We start from the raw sequence: 20,837 nt of genomic DNA, 5'->3' as shown, positions 1-20,837 counted from the left end.
GGCTGGGAAGAGGGCTCAACTGGAAATGTATGTAACCCGCATAAGCATGAGGACCTGAGTTCAGATTCCTTACATGAAACCCCATCTCGAGGACACATACCTGTTATCACAGCTCTGTGTGGGTGGTGGGAAGGCTTGCTGACCAGCAGCAAGCACGAGGTTCAGCGAGAGCCCCTAGTTCCAAAAATAAGAAAGCGAGCATTTGAGGAGGTCACATGACACTGACCCACGTGTGTACAGACGTGCACACACGTGAACATGTACACACATACATCGTGCACAATGAAGTTTCTACGGGTGCCAAGCTCTGTCCCAGAGTTCTCAATGACCAACAGTGTGATGGTTAGCACAGCCCTGGCACTGTGCATGGGCCAGGAACCGCTCTGAACACCCCATCCATCTTTGCAGCTTTCCTGACCGTGCTTTTCAGTTTATAAGAGGGAAACTGAGGCACAAGAGTAAAGTGAATTGTTGCATGGTCTCACAATGGCGTGTGAGAGAACTAGGTTCAAGTGCAGGCTCTCAGGCTAAGTCTGTATTTTGTGGTGCTGTCAGCCAAGTCTAGGACAGGAACTTCTCCAGTAAGGAGGCCATCCTACTGAAGGTTCTAGAAGAGGTGCCCAGTCAGTCTTCATGACTGGAAATCGAAGGTGCTGACCTGGAGCTTTAAGGAGGGGGGGTGTCAGGCACGTGAAAATCACAGAAGCTTTTGAAAGGTGCGGAAGTTTAAGTTGGGACACATGTTTCAGGCTTCGTGGTGGCTGGGGGTGGTGCAAAGACTTGGGGAGAGGAGGTGTGTTCTAAGCATCTAGAGGTGAAAACAGGAGAAGCATCATAATGGGGACCCTGAGGTCAGAGCAGGAGTGCTACCAAGTTAGGGCCTGATTCCCGTGATGGCTAAACACTGGGAAACAGGTGTAGCTGGGCAGGAGTCACATGTCTGTGACTCTAGATGGTGTGAGTGTCTGAGAGTGAGTGTGAGTGTGAGTGTGTGTGTGTGTGTGTGTGTGTGTGTGTGAGAGAGAGAGAGAGAGAGAGAGAGAGAGAGAGAGAGGAGGAGGAGGAAGAGGAGAGGAAGGAAGGGAAGGGAAGGGAAGGGAAGGGAAGGGAAGGGAAGGGAAGGGAAGGGAAGGGAAGGGAAGGGAAGGGAAGGGAAGGGAAGGGAAGGGAAGGGAAGAGAGATGTTTGGAAACAAAGCCCTCCTATGCAGTGAGCTCTGTGTCTTTGAACTTCATCCTCTGGAGTGCAAGGATTACAGAACAAATACCTCAATGTCTCCTTTGGAAGTCATATGGCTAATGACAGGGACTTGAACCAGCGCAGCGGAAGAGCAGTGGAGGAGGAGGACAGAAAAAGGACAGAAAGAGACTTGGAAACTGCTGGTGGCCTGTCTGGGGAAGCCACATGGGTAACCTGGGGAGGGAGGGCCTGTTGTTTCAAGTGACACTGAGACGGTGTCTTACAGAAGCAGAAGAGAAGGGTCAGAGCTGGAGTGTGGTAGATGAACTCCTGTGCCAAGAGACTGGGGTGGAGAATGTAGTTACGTTAGTGTCTAAGGGGTGTGGGGGAGGTGGTTCAGTAGCTAGAGTGCTTGCTGTGCAAGCATTAGGGCCTGAGCTGAAACCCAAAAACAAGACAGAGAAGTTGGGCATGGTGTGCATACTTGGAATTCCAGAGAGAGGGAAGCCAAGACCTCTCTGAGGCTCAATGACCTGGCAGCCTAGCTTACTAGGTGAGTTCCAGGCCAGTGAGAGACCCTTAAAGATGCACACACATAAATGTATACACACATGCATACGCGTGGCGACACACATGCATACACATGGCTACATACATGTGTATGCACACACTCATGCATCACAACATATAAAATAAACCAGGTTGGGAACCTCCACATGAAATAGCACATGTGGAGAAAAGTTCACACCTACAGATTACCCATAAAGGTCACACATACTCTCTCTCTCTCTCTCTCTCTCTCTCTCTCTCTCTCTCTCTCTCACACACACACACACACACACACACACACACACACACACACACACGTGCTCATGCACACACCACAACATATAAAATAAACCAGACTGGGAACCTCCACATAGAACAGCCCGTGTGGAGAAAAGTTCACACCTACAGATTGCCCATAGGGGTCCCAGTCTGCTGACTCATGCTGCTGGGCCTCTGCCTTTTTTCTTCATAAACGATCTCTGTTTCTCTCACTATCCACTGTCCCTGTCAACTCCTGTTTGAGAACATGGGGACTTGGAATATTTGTCTAGGGCATTCCAGCCCATAGTCTTAAACCCATATAGTCCAAGCATCAAGTCCTCCACACGTAGTTTTTCTCAGAATCCATGGAAAGGTGGGGAAGGGGATAGAAAGAGCTGGCATCAAGGAACCCTGGCTTCTCCATGGACAGAAAATGGCCCAGGTCACCCTTCCCCCAAGACTTCTGTTTAGCATTATGTATTAAGCTGGCATCACACCCTTCATGATATTCATGAGGGAAAGGAGACACCGGGAGAGATGGGGCCCCGGGCACAATTAGAGCAAGAAAATGCTGGGTTTGGAAGCCTTCGATGTCTGATTACTAGTTTTGCTTATGCGTAAATACAAACTGCCATGCTAAGCAAAAAATAATTGTAATAGATTCATTTAATCACAATGCCACTGTGCTGGACCTGCACAAGCTCCGTGCTCGCAGATGTGCCCTCCCTGGAGCAGCCCGTCTGACTGCATGGCTGGGCCTGACCTACTTACTAGCTTCTTGGGAAGGTGTCTGAAGAGCCTCCCAGGACACAACCACCCTGGGAAAAATGGAACAGAGAAACTTTCCGTCACTCAGGCCTTTGAGGGGGGGAGGGGGTATGTATCACTTAAGCAAGTCTCGCTCGTGCTCACAGTTTTACGTAGACAGGAGCCATGAGAGGAATTCTTAATAGCTACTACACTAAGAGTTATCAACGTAGTGTCTGGGACAATGTAGGGCAGGGAGACTGGGCTTCCTGTGAACTTAGGAGATGGCGTATCGGGCTGGTGAGGTGTCTCGGTTGGTGAAGGCAGTTGCTGTATGGGCCTGACCACCCCAGTTCAACCTCTGGAACCCATGTGAGAGCAAAGGACAGAACTGGCTATACAAAATTGTTAGCTTCTGACCTCCACACGTGCAGCATGGTGTGCATGCACCCCTCCATAGAGCATGCATGCATGTGCACACACACACGTGCACACACGCATTCACACACACACACACACACTCATGCACTCATGCACACACAATTTTAAATAGGTACAATAAGATGAGACCTTGAACTGACAGGGCTTGCAAGAGCAAGGTCCTCTTGGCTATCAGGGCTTGTGCTGGCTTGTGCTGGTTGTCTAGCTGGTGTAGCTCTCCCTGCCCACCTGGCCTTTCTAAGGGCAGCTCCATAGGTGGAGCCATTTTTCCACGTACTGGAGCCTCACAGATGAAATAGCACCACGAGCAACAAGCTAGGGAAATGAGACGCTCAGCCGGTAAAGCGCTTCTCTCAATCATGGCAGCCTGCGCTTCTGCACAGAACCTGCACAGGGAGCTGACTCATAGCGCATGCCCAGAACCCCAGTGCTGGGGAGAGAGACTGGAGGATTCCTGGGGCTTCAGGCCAGAGGAATCAGCAGGTTCCAAGCCAGTGAGCAACCTTGTCTCAGAGAACAAGCTGGCTCAGTGAGTAAGGCATTTGACACACAGCACGAGGCCCAGATTTTGAATCTCACCTGAACCCCATATGCATGCCCACCTGGACACATGTGCAGCTTTACACTCAAACAGGTATACACACATGCACACCATCATGTATACGTGCAAAATAAACAAATAATCACCGGAGGAATGACACCTGAGGCTGACCTCTGGTTCCCCATGCACACATATAGGAACACATACCTACACTCCCACATGTAAACACAAGCACTCACACCACACATGGCACGTGAACACATACAAACACACACTACACACGCATGTGGTCACACACAAACACATACATATGCAAACCCACACCATGCACACACATGTGAACACAAACACATGCAAAACATATAAACACCCACAACACACACACATACTCATACACACAAGTAAAATAAACAAAGTTAACCATGCCAGTGGAAACAAGAAGTTGACCTCTGTTCTTTCCATTCATGCACACACATGTGCACCTGCACACACACACACACACACACACACTCGAACACACACATATGCAAACCCACACCATACACACGCATGTGAATACAAACACATGCAAAACAAATAAATGCCCACTCCACACCATACACACACACACAAGCCTGAGAAACATCGAGGACACTGGGATTTGTACAGATATGCTGAAAATGTCCCCTGTGAAGAACAGCTGTGATTATTGCTATAAGAAGGGCAGACACACTGCCCATGTGTGGACCTGCTGAAATGAACCAGCCACGGCTCTAGTTGACCTGTGGCCTCCGGAAAGCATCATCAGACACCGTCTTGCATGGCCTGCAGGACAGATGACACTGTGACACAGAAGCAAGCAGTGACCTTGTGGCCTCTACCCCACAGACGTCATCCTTTGAGTGACCTCGATGTGGTGACCAGGGCCAGCTCTGTCTGCTCTAACCTGTCTCTCTCTGCTTTCAGCTTGGAGACCTGCTTCAGAAGCTGCAGTTCGTCCTGGCCTACGTGGCCCCTTGGCAGATGGCCTGGGGCTCTTCCTTCCATGTGTTTGCCCAGCTCTTCGCCATCCCTCATATCCTTTCTGCTCGCTCTGTCCTGCCAAGCTGAGGTTGGCATCTTACAGACAGGAGCCCTCCACCGACCTGGCAGTAACAGCCCTGTACTCTGTCCGATTGCATTTAAATGCATGTAGGAGAGGCGCTCAGGGTCCCCTTCAGGCCACTTAACCTTAAGAGACATCGTGTCGTTCCAGAAGCTGCCTCCTCCTCAGTGCATGCACAGTAGTTATTTTTACACGTGTGTGTGTGTGTGTGTGTGTGTGTGTGTGAGAGAGAGAGAGAGAGAGAGAGAGAGAGAGAGAGAGAGAGAGAGAGAGATATTTACTGAGAAGCATGTGCTATGGTGCACATGTGAAGGTCAAAGGACAATTTATGGAAAAAGGTTTCCTTCCCTCCCAATGTATGGGTCCCAGATACAGAATTCAGATTGTGCAGCTGGCTGACCCAAATTTCACAGTTCTACACCCTTCCTTCTCCTAACTCCAGGTATACAGTCAGAAGGTTGGACTTTTTTTTCTTTTTTCTTTTTTCTTTTCTTTTTTTTTTTTTTTTTTAAGAGCTGGGGACCGAACCCAGGGCCTTGTGCTTGCTAGGCAAGCGCTCTACCACTGAGCTAAATCCCCAACCCCTAGAAGGTTGGACTTTTAAATGGAGAATAACTGGTTAAATAATTGGGTTGACTTAGGCAAACTTGTTCACATCTATTTACCCTTACACGTTATGGATAGGGTTAACGGATTCGATATATTATTTATTACCTTGTAATATAATATAGTTTTTACATCTACCCTCATTAATATTGAGAAATCTAGAATTAGATACAAGGAGAATTACCCTGAAAAAATTTTGGAGCCTAAAAAAAAATAAATCATGGTTTTATTTCGTGGTTGCTAGGCAGACCTGGTTTCTGTACATTTTTAATGTGTTTCCCCAGAATGATTAGCTTTAATTCGATTTAGTTCAGCTCAAAGCAAATTGGAGATGCCGTTTCTAATGATCGAGCCGACACAGATAACTGAATTTTATGCCCAGCTGTAGAGAGACAGAGAGACGTTGATTAAAGGAAGCCATTCGTGGTGATGCAAACGTGCAATCCTTGCTTGCAGAAGCAATGAGCGGGAGAATTGCCTACAGGTTCCAGATAGGTAGGACCTACATAGGTCCAGGCCAATAAGGCCATAAAACCAGACTGTCTCACAATAACAAGATGAATAAAAAAGGCACCAGAATATACTTGAAGAGATAGGTTAATACACTTCTCTTGATGCACACTTAATATCTGTCCCTCGGAGTTTCTTTTCCCATGGATTTTAGACTTTCAATACCCGTGTTTCTGATTGTGGGGCTCAGAGCATCTGGTGTCAGAGCCCCAGGAGGAACCTGTAAACTGAGTAGATTCCTGGGAGGAACCTGTAAGCTGAGTAGATTCCTGGGAGGAACCTGTAAGCTGAGTAGATTCCTGGGAGGAACCTGTAAGCTGAATAGATTCCTGGGAGGAGCCTGTAAGCTGAGTAGATTCCTGGGAGGAACCTGTAAGCTGAGTAGATTCCTGGGAGGAACCTGTAAGCTGAGTAGATTCCTGGGAGGAGCCTGTAAGCTGAGTAGATTCCTGGGAGGAACCTGTAAGCTGAGTAGATTCCTGGGAGGAACCTGTAAGCTGAGTAGATTCCTGGGAGGAGCCTGTAAGCTGAGTAGATTCCTGGGAGGAACCTGTAAGCTGAGTAGATTCCTGGGAGGAGCCTGTAAGCTGAGTAGATTCCTGGGCACCGCACAACTTGGAGGTCAAACTCAGGAGCATGTCCTGAGACAGATAGTGTTCTAGTTTTGTTTGTGTTGCCATGACAACCACTCTGAGGCAAGCAGCTTAGGAGAGGGAAGGGTTTACTCGGCTCACGTTCCGGGTTATGGAGGAATGGTCACTGAGGGGCACTGGAGGCAGAAACTCAAGCCGTCAATCCATCATGCCCTCTGTCCGTCAATCCGTCACGCTCTCGTAAGGCCAGTGAGAAGGGTCTGCATCCTGGCCTGCTCCCTCGTGCCATCAGCTTTCTTCACACAGTCCGGCCCATGAAGTAGCGTCACACAAACATGGGTGGTCTTCCCACCTCAGCGAACAATCAAGGTGATCCCTCACAGACCGGCACACGGCAGAACACGATCTGAACAATTCCCCCAAGGATCTCCTCCTGGGTGGTTCTAGGTTCTGTCAGGATGAGAGTTAAAACCAGCAGCACAGACAGGTGCAGGGACTTGTGGTTATGTCGATGATCTCATACGAACTAGGCTGGAAGCTTTTCTCACTTGAAGATTTCAGAGAGTTAACTGACGTTCCTCACAGGAAATTTCTTACTCATCTTGGTGGTCAGGACAGAAACATACTTGTGATAATCACTAAGTAATAATGTATTCTAGATTCTGTAAATTTTTTAAAGTTATTAAAACATTTTTTAAGCCACCCATCACTTCTGGTTCTTAACAATCTCCCCCTCCTCCCCTTCTCCATACATCCCTGAGGCTTGAGAGGAGGCTGTGCACTCCAAAGTCTCTCTCTCTCCACATGGTCCATTGTTTCCCTAATGGGGTTTGAGAACTGCTTGATCTATGAGTATAGCAATATGTCACTAGGAATAGTTTTATGGTTACGTTCATTTAGCAGAATAATAGTAGGTGTCCCATAGGACCAGTGGTCTCTTCAGTCTCAGATTCTTGCCTTCATTAATAGTTTTGAGGTATGAACTCGATCTCATGGATTGAGCCTTAAATCCAGTTTTGTTTTGTTAAGTCGTTGGTTAGTCCCCTAATGCTGTGCCACTAGTGTGACAATGGGCATATCTTGCAGACAGGTTATCACTGTAGCTTGCAGGCTTCGCAGCAGGATGGGTGAAATCTGACAGCATGTTCTATTCCTGTTCCTAGATCCGTGTTGCTATTTACAAATCAGTTTCAAGTTTATTTGGTGGAGTAAACGAAGAGGAGACAATGCTTACCCCATTCTTCAACTGCAAGGCATCCTGTTTCCTAACAAGTCCTTTATATAAAGTTAGAGTGGGTAGAAAACTGAGGCAAGTTCTCATTCTGATGTGTGTCTAAGGTTCCTCGTCTGGACTTCCAAGCATGTTTCTTACCTGAAAATTACCAAAGAAACACAAATGCATAGTCAAGGAGCCATGGTCACAGTTTAATGTGGGGACCACTGATCCTCAGCACTTCACAGCTGATGACACTTCCTGTCAGTGTCTCTGCTCCGTGGTAAGCATGTGAACCCCAGGTATTCCTCATAGCTCCTGGCTAAACTTCCTGTCAGTATCTCTGCTCCATGGTGAGCATGTGGACCCCAGGTATTCCTCACAGCTCCTGGCTAAACTGACACGGTTGCCTGCCCTGCACATCAGCAGTGCCCATACCAGGACCCGTGTTGTCTACTCAGTGAATCCCAGTCACTAGAAGAAGCAATCATGCAGCAGGGGTTAGAGCCAAACACTTCAGTTTGCAGATACCTTCTCTTAGGGCATAGAGACATTAGGGCTTAAGAAAAGTCAGAAGCATGATGGCCTTAAAAGCACAAGGACCTGAGTTGGCCTCGAGGAGTCATGGTGGCCTTAAAAGCACAAGGACCTGAGTTGGCCTCAAGAAGTCATGGTGTCCTTAGAAGCACAAGGACCTGAGTTGGCCTCATGTAAACAGACTGGTTGTATTTGGCAGGCATTTGTGGTCCCAGTGATGGAGAGGTAGAGACAGGGAGATTCCTGGAACTCACTAGCCAGTCGGCCTAGCGGCCGTCTCAGTGAGCTCCCAGTCAATGGTAGCTCCAGGTCAATGGGAGATCATGTCTCCAAAACCAGACTGTCAGCATCTGAGGAAAGACACTCAAGACTGAGCTCTGGCATTCACATGCATGTGCACCCAAGTACAAACATAGGCTCTAGGTACACACACAGATACACACACACACACACACACACACACACACACACACACAAGAAATGAAGACCTTTAAGACCCATATCGTATAGGACATTTGACAACCAGTTTTGGAATATCCCGAAATCCATATTTTCCGTCAAACTGGCCCTTTAGTGACATCATTTACTCTGCTGAGGCAAGGCCTTCCAACTGCCCCACCCCCACCCTGGTGCTGGCCATTGCCTGCAAAGCCTCTCCTCCTCCACAGACCTCTTCATCCTCGTTTAGTGAGGAAGGTCAGGGCTCGAGGCACCTGGAGTCCGAGTGAGATGAAGGGTGGAGAAGCTGGGTCTACATAACGGTCCATAAATGTCGGGTTCGATTCCACCCAATTGTCAACTGTTAATTATCTCATCACATTGTTAAGAAACGTGGGCTCCATCCCACCTCGAGAACAGACTAATCTGCTCTATTTTGGAATCAAATTAGCTCTCCAGCCAGCAGGGTACTCTTGGGTAAATTGCTCTCTCTGGTTCCAGCATGTTTCCTCTCTTGTCACCTCCATTGACTTGTGAACTTCCAGCCTCTAGGGAAGAGAAACTCACCCTTTTCGATGTGTGTAGACACTGTGCCCAGCTATCATCTCCTCATAATTAGATTACAGCCTAAACGTGCATGGTGAGGAGGCAGCTTTAAGCTCCTGGTGGCTTTTGTAAAGTGTTTAATTATCGGTGTTGAGGATTTCGTCTAATTGTGCTTTTCACGGGTCATCTGCCTTGTAGACTAACCTCTTGCACTTTCTGTTGGGAGGAACCGAAGAAGGCTGTGGGTGACCTTTGCACCACGATCCTGTCTAGGATCTGTGTTGGTCGGTACTATTAGTGATGGTTTAACTGAATACCTTCATCCATTGTCTCACAGAAGCTCTTCATTCACACCCTTATCCACCTTCCACCACGCCTCCCTAGAGTTCCCAGCTTTTTACTTTTGTTTAGTAAGTACATGAGTGTGTGCATCCCTGTGTGTGTGCATGCCTGTGTGCTTACATGCATGTGTGTGCATGCGCACACATGTGCATGCACAAATGCCTACATGCGTGTGCGCGCTCACATGTACATGGCACATGCACATATATGTGACACTCAGAGGTCAGCGTTGATGTCCATATGGATAGCCTCCCTGTAGCCCAGGTTGGCCTTGAATTCTCACTGTAGCTAAGGATGAATGTTAACTTCCAATCCACCCTCCTGGTGCTGGGATTGCAGATTCGGGACCCGGTACCCATGGCTTGGTGTTTTAAACCTCTGGCGTTGACAGCATGTATTCCGCCTTAACCCTATCCTCTCAGACTCCGCCATGCTTTTCTTCCAGACATTCGCCACCTCGATCTTCTCCACACCCCTGAGTCCGTTCCTCGGAAGCGTCATATTCATCACGTCCTACGTCAGGCCAGTGAAGTTCTGGGAGAGAAGCTATAAGTAAGAGCTTAATGTCACTGCTAAGCTGCTATATTCCCATGTGTCCCGGCACTTAACTCCCTGACCCTCTGGATCGTTTTGGACTGTTTACATCCTGCTCCGTACATGGGGTCTGACCCAGGCTCCCGTGGCTTCCCCAGTTCGCAGTGTGAATCTGTGATCTGCTGCCAGTGCAGTGTGTGAGTCGGCGCGCCTCGGGCCTCCTGGAGTGTGAGTCGGTGTCTCCGGGTACAGTGTGGACTAGGGTTCTGCTGCTCATCATAGCTGGAGAGCTATGAAGAGAAAGAGATACGCAGCTGGTTCTTAGCTGCTGGCCTAAGAGATGTGATGGGCAGGTCATGGCCCAGGTGCTTTGATGTGCTGGAATTGCCTGTAGGGAGGCTCCCTTCCTTCTTTTTCTGTCCCTTCTGTGAGCATCAGAATCTCAGCTACACGATGCCTCTGCCAAGCCCACTCATCAGGGCTCTGTACAGACAGGAGTACCATGGCACCTGTAGAACACATCAGGTAGGAGACTGTGGCTCCCAGGTTCCCCCTCCCTTGACCGTTTGAACCAGGCTCCAGATTCTCTGTGGATGTAGTAATCAATGGGGGATTTTGTCCTAATTAATTTTTGATAATAGGGATGGAACCCAAAGCTCAGAACATGGCTAAGATCAGTCTACCACTCTTCATTAAGGGCAGAAACAATGACGGGCACAGTGGCTTAGTGAGGAGTAATTGTTTTTCTTTCTGAAACTGGGTCTAATGTGTGCCTGGGCTGGCCCCACGATCCTTACATAGCTACAGAAGACACTGGATTTCTGATCATCCTCCTGTTCTCCCTCTCATGCTGTGCAAGCACCCTCTTTACACAGTGCTTAAAATCAGAGCCAGGGTCCCATGCATACCAGGCAAGCCCTCTACTGTCTACATCACCAGCCCTTGCTGTGTAATTCCAAAGACCTCCTAGTGAATTGTCAAGGGGGGCTTGAGTTCTGCCTGCAGGAGAGGAGAGCTTTTATCGAGACACCATCTCGGGCAGAGGCCTTGCTTGGCCGTGCCTACACTTGGCAGAACTCTGGTATTGTGTTTTGTGCCTTCTGTGGCTCAGAGGTTGGCCTGAAGGTAGGCGGCCATGGCTTCCGGTTTCCGCTGTGAGGCAATTTGTTTGAGTATAAGCATGTGTCCTGGGGCAGACAGTGGGGTACATGGATTAAAACCCTTCAACTTTGGCAGCCTCTCCTCCCTTGTCAGTGACAGTGGGTCCTGTTTCATCGACACGAGCAAGGAGGAAATGAGTCAGCATCTCAGCACACATTAAGCCCCATGTGCATACAAACTAGCATGATCCTCGGGCAGGCTAGCATGTCTGCTCTACAGGGGGTCCCATTGCCACCAAGGCTGGGATGTGAGGTGTTTACCTGACTGAACTCACAATATTAGGTTCAGGGGACCCTAGCTGGGGAAAACTTTATCTTTTGCCTCTCCCTCCCTCCTTCACGTCTTTCCTGTTTTCCTTTCTTCGATGTTCAGTTTTTGAGATAGTGTCTGTCTTAGGGTTTTACTGCTGTGAACAGACACCATGACCAAGGCAACTCTTATGAGGACAACATCTAATTGGGGCTGGTTTACAGGTTCAGAAGTTCAGTCCATTATCATTAAGGGAGGAACATGGCAGCATCCAGGCAGGCATTGTGCAGGAGAAGCTGAGGGTTAAGATCTTAAAGCCCACGCCCACAGTGACATACCTACTTCAAAAGGGCCACACCTTCTAATAGTGCCACTCTCTGAGCTAATCATACATAGACCATCACAGTGTCTTAGCCCAGCCTGAGTTCTAACATGATCCTCCTGCCTCAGACTCCCAGCTATTAGAATCCCATGCTCATGCCACCGTGCCTGGCTCCTTTTCTTACGTACGAGGGAGGAGGTTTGGAGCTGATATCTACAGTGCTTCTTTGCCTATACAGGGATGCAGGGAGGGACCCACACACTCCAGCCTATAGTCTACTACCCCACAGTTTCTGTGAGCCTGCTCACGAGGCTCTTGGGCAAATAATGGTACTTTTCCTGCCTGGTTGTCATTGTTGCTGAGGGGCAGGTCATGAAACTGCATGATGAGGTGTCCCATTGCTGTGACAGTTCTGCTGGCCTCTGCTGGGCCAGCCCTAGGTCCGGCACTGGTAATAACCACTGCGGTGGCAGCGAGACCAGAATGGCAGCAAAGCCAGGGGCCAAACTCCTCAGCTTCCCAAGTTTACTGATTCCCTTCTCACGTCTAACAGTTATTTCAGCCTCGACAGCTACTCTGTGCAGTCCCATTTCCAAGAAAACCCTGGAAAATGTCATGGTTTATATAGGGTCGTGGAACCAGTGAACAGTCCAGCCAGAATATAAACCCAAGCTGCCCTTCTGGTCCCTGAGCACTGTCTGTTATGTTCTGAAGCCTCTCACATAGCACACATACATATCCCCAATCAATCTCTCTCTCTCTCTCTCTCTCTCTCTCTCTCTCTTTCTCTCTCTCTCTCCCTCCTTCCTTCCCTCCTTCCCTCCCTCCCTCCTTCCTTCCTCCCTCTCATACACATGAACTTACCTAAAACATATGAAAACACACATGAACAATGCATTTGTGAATACAGTACAGACACAGAGAACACACATACAGAACATAGACTCTGAACATACACATAAACACAGAGAGAACACTTGTAACACAGGACATGCACATACATACAGAATACACAGAGAGAACACAGAGAGCACATGTACACTCATGCACGCACGCACATACATGCACATACATACCACTCAGCAGTATTCAGTTAAAGTGTTTGTCCCAGACAGCCTTAGTCACAAGAGGAGCATATCTGGAAGGAGAGGGTATGGCCTGCTCTGTCTGGTTGCCTCACTTCTGGGAAGATCTGTACACTCTATAGCAGCAGGAGAGCTCTGGGCAGATGTAGCCTGTACGCTTCACTGAGACGCTCAGATAGGCTGTTGCTGGGTGACCTCACCCCAGCTCATCTCAACAGTCCTGATGCTGAGCTGTGAAGCCTGTGATTACCATAATAGTGTGAAGGAATAGTGCCTGCCTTCAGGTAGCCGGGGAGCACAGTGAGGGCCAGAGTGCAAGGTGAGTTGTCACCTTGTAAGTTCATTTGTCCCTGATCCCAAGAGGATTGCCCAGCTCCTCCCCGACTCAGGTGCTGAGGAGCTCCACTTGTAGGAAGACGGCAGGACAGCAGGGATGTGGTTCTGAAGACTCTCAGATACACTAGCTGTCTGAGGGCTTCGAAAGGGGTCAGGCAAGGGAATCCTGGCACAGTTTTCCTTAAACGGGAGTTTGGGGTGATTCTTATTCCCACCCTGTCCTTCCTGCTCCAGAGTATGCCAAATCACCACACCCGTCTGTGAAGGGAAGGGACCCAGAGGTCTGTGGTATGTTCAGATTTGTGGGGCTCGAGTGGCTTTGAGGGGTCCGTTTGTGTCTCCACCCTTGCCATCTCTATGTTCATATTCTACCCTCTCACCTCAGATTACCATGGGAGGAGGCGGGACATTTGGGAGACTGTTAGGTGAACCCTGGTGAATAGATTTGGGCCCTCTTTCAAGAGACCTGGGAGAGCTCTCCCGGTGCCTTCCTACCATAAGGTCGCAGTGGGAACTTGGCCATCTGTGATCCAGAAGAGGCCTCTTTCAGAACCTGGTTTTACTGGTACCTTTGCCTCAGACGTGCAGGCTCCAGTGCTGTGAACAATAAATCCCCAGTCTTTGTGAGTAGCTGGGCCAAGGAGGCTTTGTGACAACACTGAATGAACTGCCTGAGGCAGGATAAAAAGTGCCGCCCAGCAAAAGAGACGCATTTAAACACTAAGGTGGCTTACCTTCCACAGGAGCATAAGGGGGGACATAAGTGAGCCATGAGAGATACCAGATAGAACAGGACAAAGTCTGAACAAAGAATGAGGGCTAAAGAGAACTTTAAACTTAATAAACCTCAGTTTAATGTGATGACATTTGGGAGAAATCTACAGGGTCTGCATATTCTGGTCATACCGATCACACTGGTCACATTGATCACACCGGTTACACTGATCACACTGGTCACACTGGTCACACTGGTCATACTGATCACACTGGTCACATTGATCACACTGATCACACTGGTCATACTGATCACACTGGTCACACTGATCACACTGGAACATTGATCACACTGGTCACACTGGTCATACTGATCACACTGGTCATACTGATCACACCGGTCACACTGATCACACTGGTCACATTGATCACACTGATCACACTGGTCACATTGTTCACACTGATCACACTGGTCACATTGTTCACACTGGTCACACTGATCAAACTGGTCTAATTGATCACTCTTGTCACACTGGTCACACTGATCATGCTGGTCACGTTGATCATACTGGTCATGCTGCTCACACTGGTCGCATTGATCACCACTGGTCACATTAGTCAAACTGGTCACATTGATCACACTGGTCACTCTAGTCACACTGGTCACACCAATCAGGCTGACATCAGGTCACAGTATGGAAGAGACAGATAGTGGGACTGTGGACAGCAGATCCAGTGCAGTATGAAGAAGGGTATGAAGCCTGGAGTCAGAGGTCCCAGTCAGAGACTGGGGTTATGGAGCACTTGGTAGGACGGGTCATGACGGTTATACTTTATAGTCAACATGATGAGATTCAGAGTCACCATGGAAACCTCCCTCTGGGCGTGTCTGTGATGGAGCTTGTGGAGTTAATAGGAATAGGGATATCCACTGTAAATGTGGGCAGTGGCATCTGATGGGCTGCAGACTGCACGGATAGGAGGAAGTGAGCTGAGTACCATGTTCATCTCTCTCTTCCTCCTCACTGTGGAGTCCGCATGACCAGCCGCCTCACGATCCTGCCGCCACGCCTCACTGCCTTGACAGACTGTCCCCTCTAAATGTGAGTGGAAATAGACCCTTCCTTCTGTAACTTGCTTGTGTCAGGTGTCTGGCCCCAGCACTGAACAAAGTTAACGAGCACAGGGAATCCCCGCTTCCCCCCACCCTGGTAGTGTGGGGTGCAAGCTCAACACTGGAGACAGCCCTCTGCTATCACAAGACAAGAACCGGCTATTACAGATTGACTGAAAAGTCCACAACAGGCTCACGTATATGAGCAGTCATGAAACATACAAGACTCAGGAGGCCTCTCCAAAGATGCTGTACAGGACAGGTAAACCCTGGGAGAAGCTCTTCCGTGGAACTGCTTTGCCTGCCCACTGCATCCAGGGGCCCAGCAATCCTGAGTCATCACTCACCAGGGTGGGATTTTTGATGATGTAGCTGCCTTTGGGTCACCCATGCCTGTGTAATTACCCACTCATGGTCTTTTAAATAATCTGATTTGACCCAGTGGCTCACCAAACTAGAATAGAGAGATGTGGTGAAATGTTCCCACGTCTTTCTCCAGGCCCTGGATTCTTTTTGCCTGGAATCCCAGATCTAAGTCTGATTGAGCAAAGTGGTGAGCTTGGCCTGTCCCTACCATTCTGCTGACCCATGAGAAAGCTCTCACATAGCTCTCAGGAGCAGACCTGACACTCGAGGCTAGGCAATGAACAACTGTGTAGGCGTATTTCAGGAGAAGAGGGCCTTTGTGGAGAGGCAGCACCTCAGGGTTTCTTGTGTGGCCGCTTACTATCCTTCATGCTATGGTGTGTGGTTTTCTTGGAATCGGTTCCATTTTGCTGAGTGGCAAAAGTGCCCGAAAAGTGCAGAGTCATGAAGCAGGCCGTGCGTGGGATTGCACACAAAGCCAGCCGTGCCCACCTGCTCTCCAGCTGTCTGAAGCTGCTGACTCTTCAAGGGCACCAGGTTACTGGGCCTCAGGAGGGACGCCAGGTGATAGATGGCTGAGAGAGGTACAAGGCTGGGACAGCTGCAGACGAGGTTTGTTCTGAGGCAAGGTAGCCTCAGTGAGACCACAGTGCTCTGTGCCAAGCAAAGAAAGCCCTAGAATAAAATAGGCAGAAGTGGGAAGAAAGGGAGGGAGATTATAGGTGTGTGGTAGGTTCAAGGACAGCCTCAGGGTTTGTTCTTCAGGAGACATCCCTCTTGATTATTTGAAATGGGGATTCTCACTGGATTGGAACTCGCTAAGTAAGGCTACCCTGGCTGGCCAGTGAACCCCAGAGATGCACTTGTCTTTGATTCTCTGGTACTGGGATTACAGGTGTGCATCACCAGGCCTGAGTTTCTGAAATGTACCTTCTGGGGAGTGAACTCAGGCCCCTAGGTCTTCAAGACTGTCATTTTACCAGCTGAGCTATGCCCCAGTCTGAGATACACAGCTTTTAAAGCTACACTGTCTTAAACCCTCTCATTGCGTGTTGTAAATACACACAGGATAAGAGGCTTTTTGGACATGTCCCAAGTACCTGGTCATTTAGGACTCCCGAAGGCCTAGAACTCTTAGCAATACTAACCAAAGAGTCCCCACCAGGGGAGGCAAGCGTCACCAAGACTCAAATGCCGCTGTAGGCCACTGCACTGTCATTCCCTCTGATAGAAGCAGAGTGGACTGTGGGAAGGACAAGTGGGTGCCAGGGTAACTTGGGCTAGAGGCTTTGTATTCTAAGCCATTCCACAGAGTGTCGTGGCTGCTCCTTTGTATACAATGGTTCCTCTTACTTGTGGATTTAGTTTCATTTGTGTAGAAGAAAACACACCCTGTTCTGTCTTGTCACTCTGGAAACATTCTGTTAACACCCTCGGCCCCTCTTTCGAGACGTCTCACAGATCCTCCTTCGTGGTTTTTGGTGATTTGGTTCATAAATTCTTAACGACATGTATGTGTGTGTGCATCTGTGTGTGGGTACGTGCATGTGAGCAGTAGCGTGGGACCTCACCTCACGCTGAGGCCAGGAGAAGGATCCCCTGGAATGTGGAGTGACAGGCAGTTGTGAACCACCTGACATGGGTGCTAGGAGTTGAACCTGGCACCTCTACAGGAGCTCTTACCCTCCCAGCGTCTCTCTACCCTCCCTTCGTGATTTTGAAATGAGAAATGACCAGTAATAGAATCATCAGAGTGTGAGATTCGGGGGATATTGTTTGACGGCACAGAGACGGCTGAGCACAGCAGGTCCCCTTGTGTGGTGAGTGTTGCCGCAGACTGTTTGAAAGTCACTGCTGCTTGTTTTGGATTTCTGTAACATCAGGGCACAGTCTGCTGCAGCCAGGGAGGCCTTGGTGAGAAAACGTGGCTCTGAGGTTTGGGGAAAAGAAAATGGTTTACAGGTTTTAAGGAGGATTCTTTGGGGGCCTGGGGAGATGGTTCGATGGGTGAAGATGCTTGCCACCAAGCCTGACCACCTGAGTTTGATCCTGAGGACAAGCATGGCGGGGTGAGAGAGCTGAGTCCTGTGAGCTCCTCTCCACCTAAACAGAACCTAATAAGTGTAATAAAAATTTTTAAGTAAAATTATTTGGGTAGAAAAATTAAAGCTGTGAGGAAACCCCCCCTTTTTTTTTCTTTTTTCCGGAGCTGGGGACCGAACCCAGGGCCTTGTGCTTGCTAGGCAAGCTCTCTACCACTGAGCTAAATCCCCAACCCCTAGAAACCCCCTTTTTGAGGAGCAGCCCTGCACACTGTAAGGCAGGCTTCTGTGCTGCAGTTTTCAAGATCACCCACAGATTCTGCTTCCAATACCCACCCCGCCATGGTCAAGGAGCCTTCTAGAGGGAAAGCCAAGAGGATGAGGGACAGCTGGGAGGAAGGATTGTGACAGCTTTGTGTTGGCCTTTGACCTTCTGTTCCTGGAGCTGGGAGTCAGCACAGCCCCGTTTTAGTATCTGAAACATCACGCTTGAAGCAGATTTCCTTCTAATGTTGTCGAAACTTTAAAAAAACAAAAACGTCTGACTCTTTTTTCTGTGTAACTGAGTTACAGAATATTGCCTCTTCAGATAGCGCGTATCACAACTATTCTCTGCCTGCGTGTGGGCTCACGGAACATTTACGGGTCGCAGAAATCTTACTGAAAATTAAATACCAATAAAAGTATAAAAAACAAAACAAAACAGAAAACTTCGAAACTTTCCCAGAAGCCTCTGTGCAGGAACGTCAGGGCCCCCTTCCATCCCCAGCTCACGTCAGCTCAGCTCGGTGGAAACTGGCCTGTCCCCCGCTAGAATCCCTGCCCCGCTTGCTGTCTCAGACCACAGCTGTGCCTCTCTGTGCATCAGAGGCTCCCCAGTGTGTTTATTTGCTCTCTCACAAAACCGGAAAACTGGGGATAAGACAGAAGAGGCAGCTCTTCTGTCTGCGCCCCATAGAAGTTTAGTAAACAAAAATACCAAACCCAGCATGCAGGAGGAAGTTAGAAAAAAAATTGTGAGACAAAGGAAGGGGGCAGAAAGACAGGAGAATAACTGAAAGCCAGACGTGGACTTTGAGATTAACAACGCTGTGGTCCTTTGGGGAATAGAAGGACCATCCATTCCCGCCTGTGGGGATAACGCTGGCCATCTTTCACCAGCCAGGGGCATTTGGAAGTTGGAGTATAGAGAAGCCAGTGAACACGGGGAAGAACATTGCTGTGAACCTACTTAAGTTGCTCTTCTGAACCCGTGTGACAGGGTAGGTGACCAATCCACTTAGGGAGTGCTTTGAGGTGATACAAGACAGTCCAGGGGAGGAAGCCAGCTCCGCTATCCGCACTCCACACTCCATGATGACATACGGAGGTCAGCCTCTCCGGAGAGACCTCTTAGAGGCCTGCGAAAGCCCTTGACCTAGATGCACAGGACACAGTGACTTTGTCAGGCAGCTTTTGGGGAAAAACAATCTCACCCTCGGGTGCATACGTACCTGATCAGTCGCATCCCCGAGATGGGCAAGCACAAGACGGAAGCAGGAGGTCCCTAGGGATGTCAGGCAACGGGACAGACAGGGCAGAAATCCAATCACAGAGATAATTAGCACCTCAGAGTTGCAAGCACTAAGTTTCCAAGCCAGTCTCACTGGAGGAGAGCTCAGATTGCCCAGAGCACCGGACGCCTGCCTTCTGAGGGATGGAGAGCGCCCTCGGCCTGGGGGTAGGTACCAGGTGACCTGACTGAGCAATTGCTCACAGGACCTAGTGTTCCAGAGTGGCTGCCACCTTTCGGAAAGATTACATTGCAAATGGACAGAGCTTCAGGAAGTGTCTAAACTCCCCAAGGAGCTGCATAATTGACTTTCTCTTGGCTGGGTCCCACTTTAAAAGTTGTTTATTTTGCAGCTGGAAATTCCATTTGTCCTAGGTCTTAAGGTGAAATTAAAATTCCGTTCAGGGACTGAGTATGCAGACGTGGGATTTCAGCCCTCATTATGAAGGATCCTGTTGTTGGCTTGATTCTTCTGTTGCCCTGGGCTCTGCCGTCTTGAGAGATGCTGTGAGGCTGTTTGCGAGGGAACCTGAAGCAAGGTGGAGCAGAGTGCTGGGATTCATGGCCTTCTGAGCAGCAGCCAGAGAGCTCCCCTCTTAGTCCTGTGGAATCTTCCACCGCTTCCACACCGGACCCTACCTAGATGGTTGGCAAATGTCTGAGGCAGACAAGGAAGCAAACAATGCTGTTGATTGTCTTGCCGAAGACAAGCCATTTCATTGATTAAAAACACAACCCCACCCTGGTATTCTTGTTATTAGTTCCAATCCCCAGGAAGCAGGTTCAGCCAAGAGCTCATCGTTCTGGTGACATTCCTGACAAATGCTCATTGTTGGCTAAATTGTACCGAGTGTGTCAAGGATTACATTTAAATCCAAGTCAAGTGTGCAGCGTCAGGGGCAACTGGACAGGCGTGGAAGACGGATCAGCCAGTAAAGCACTTGCCCTGGGGGCATAAGGATCTGAGTTCAATCTCCAGAACCCAAATAAAGATGCCAACAGTGTGAGCATTGGGTCCCAACAGCTAGATGGGAAGCAGAGATAGGAAGATTTCTTAGCAAGATTCTACTGGGCAAGGTAGCCTGGCCAGTATGGTAAAGTTGCAGGCCAAGGAGAGGCCCTGTCTCAAACAAAAGGTGAGTGGTGCCCAGGGACCAACAAACTAAATTATCTTCTGCACCCGTATATGCACAGGCACATGCATACGCACCACACATGCCACACACATGCATGTATGCATACATGTGTTTGCACACATGCAAACACACACATGCATGCACACATGTACATGCACATGCAGCTATCTCTCTTCCTGGGAGATATCCTAGTAGGAAATCCTTCAGAAGCAGGACCCTGTACATAAACCTTATATTCATGCTGCTATGTCTTGACAACAAACAAACAAACAAACAAACAAACAAAACAACCCTTTCTTAGAGTGGACTTAACAATGTGAACTAGCCACGTTTATCACAGCTAAGCATTAGAGTTTTCGGTGGCATCTTACTGACAACCTCTATCACTTAAAGGCTGGCGAGACTAGTACTCTGTGTGAAATACAAAGACCGCTGATCAAGCAGAGCTCACTCTCACATTCAAGGGTCATGAAGCATCGTGGCAGGAAAGATGGGTGTTGTCTCAGGGATACCCGTGGGTTGAGCATCTAAGCCAGTGGTTCTAAGTATCTGCAACTCTGCAGATACTTAGAACTTATAACAGTAACCAAATTATAGTTAGGAAGTAGCAACAAAGTAATTCTATGCTTGGGGGTTGCT

At 48.8% G+C, this 20,837-nt stretch overlaps 1 protein-coding gene and 1 long non-coding RNA gene across 4 annotated transcripts in view; one reads left to right on the top strand and one right to left on the bottom strand.

The window, feature by feature from the left end:
• The window catches only part of Pcnx2 (pecanex 2), a 150,624-nt gene that overhangs the window by 93,697 nt on the left and 36,090 nt on the right, over window positions 1-20,837 (top strand). Inside the window, 2 exon segments of one of the 2 annotated variants that reach the window (NM_001427189.1) lie at window positions 4,664-4,772; window positions 10,010-10,139. In NM_001427189.1, coding sequence (NP_001414118.1) covers window positions 4,664-4,772; window positions 10,010-10,139 — 239 coding nt within the window. 2 annotated transcript variants of the gene reach the window in all.
• On the bottom strand, window positions 5,618-19,350 carry LOC147999616 (uncharacterized). Of its 2 annotated transcripts, none has more exons than XR_015643681.1 (2): window positions 19,004-19,350; window positions 5,618-7,883 (listed from the first exon to the last, which is right to left on the bottom strand). It is a non-coding gene; the product is annotated as an uncharacterized LOC147999616 (long non-coding RNA). The 2 variants fall into 2 exon arrangements; XR_015643682.1 differs by lacking the exon at window positions 19,004-19,350 and adding an exon at window positions 12,930-13,066.

The sequence above is a fragment of the Rattus norvegicus genome, chromosome 19 (genome assembly GCF_021556685.1).
Source record: "Rattus norvegicus strain SHRSP/BbbUtx chromosome 19, alternate assembly SHRSP_T2T, whole genome shotgun sequence".
Lineage (NCBI taxonomy): Eukaryota > Metazoa > Chordata > Mammalia > Rodentia > Muridae > Rattus > Rattus norvegicus.
Note: the sequence above shows the minus strand (reverse complement) of the source record. Positions and strands in the feature narration are given on the sequence as shown.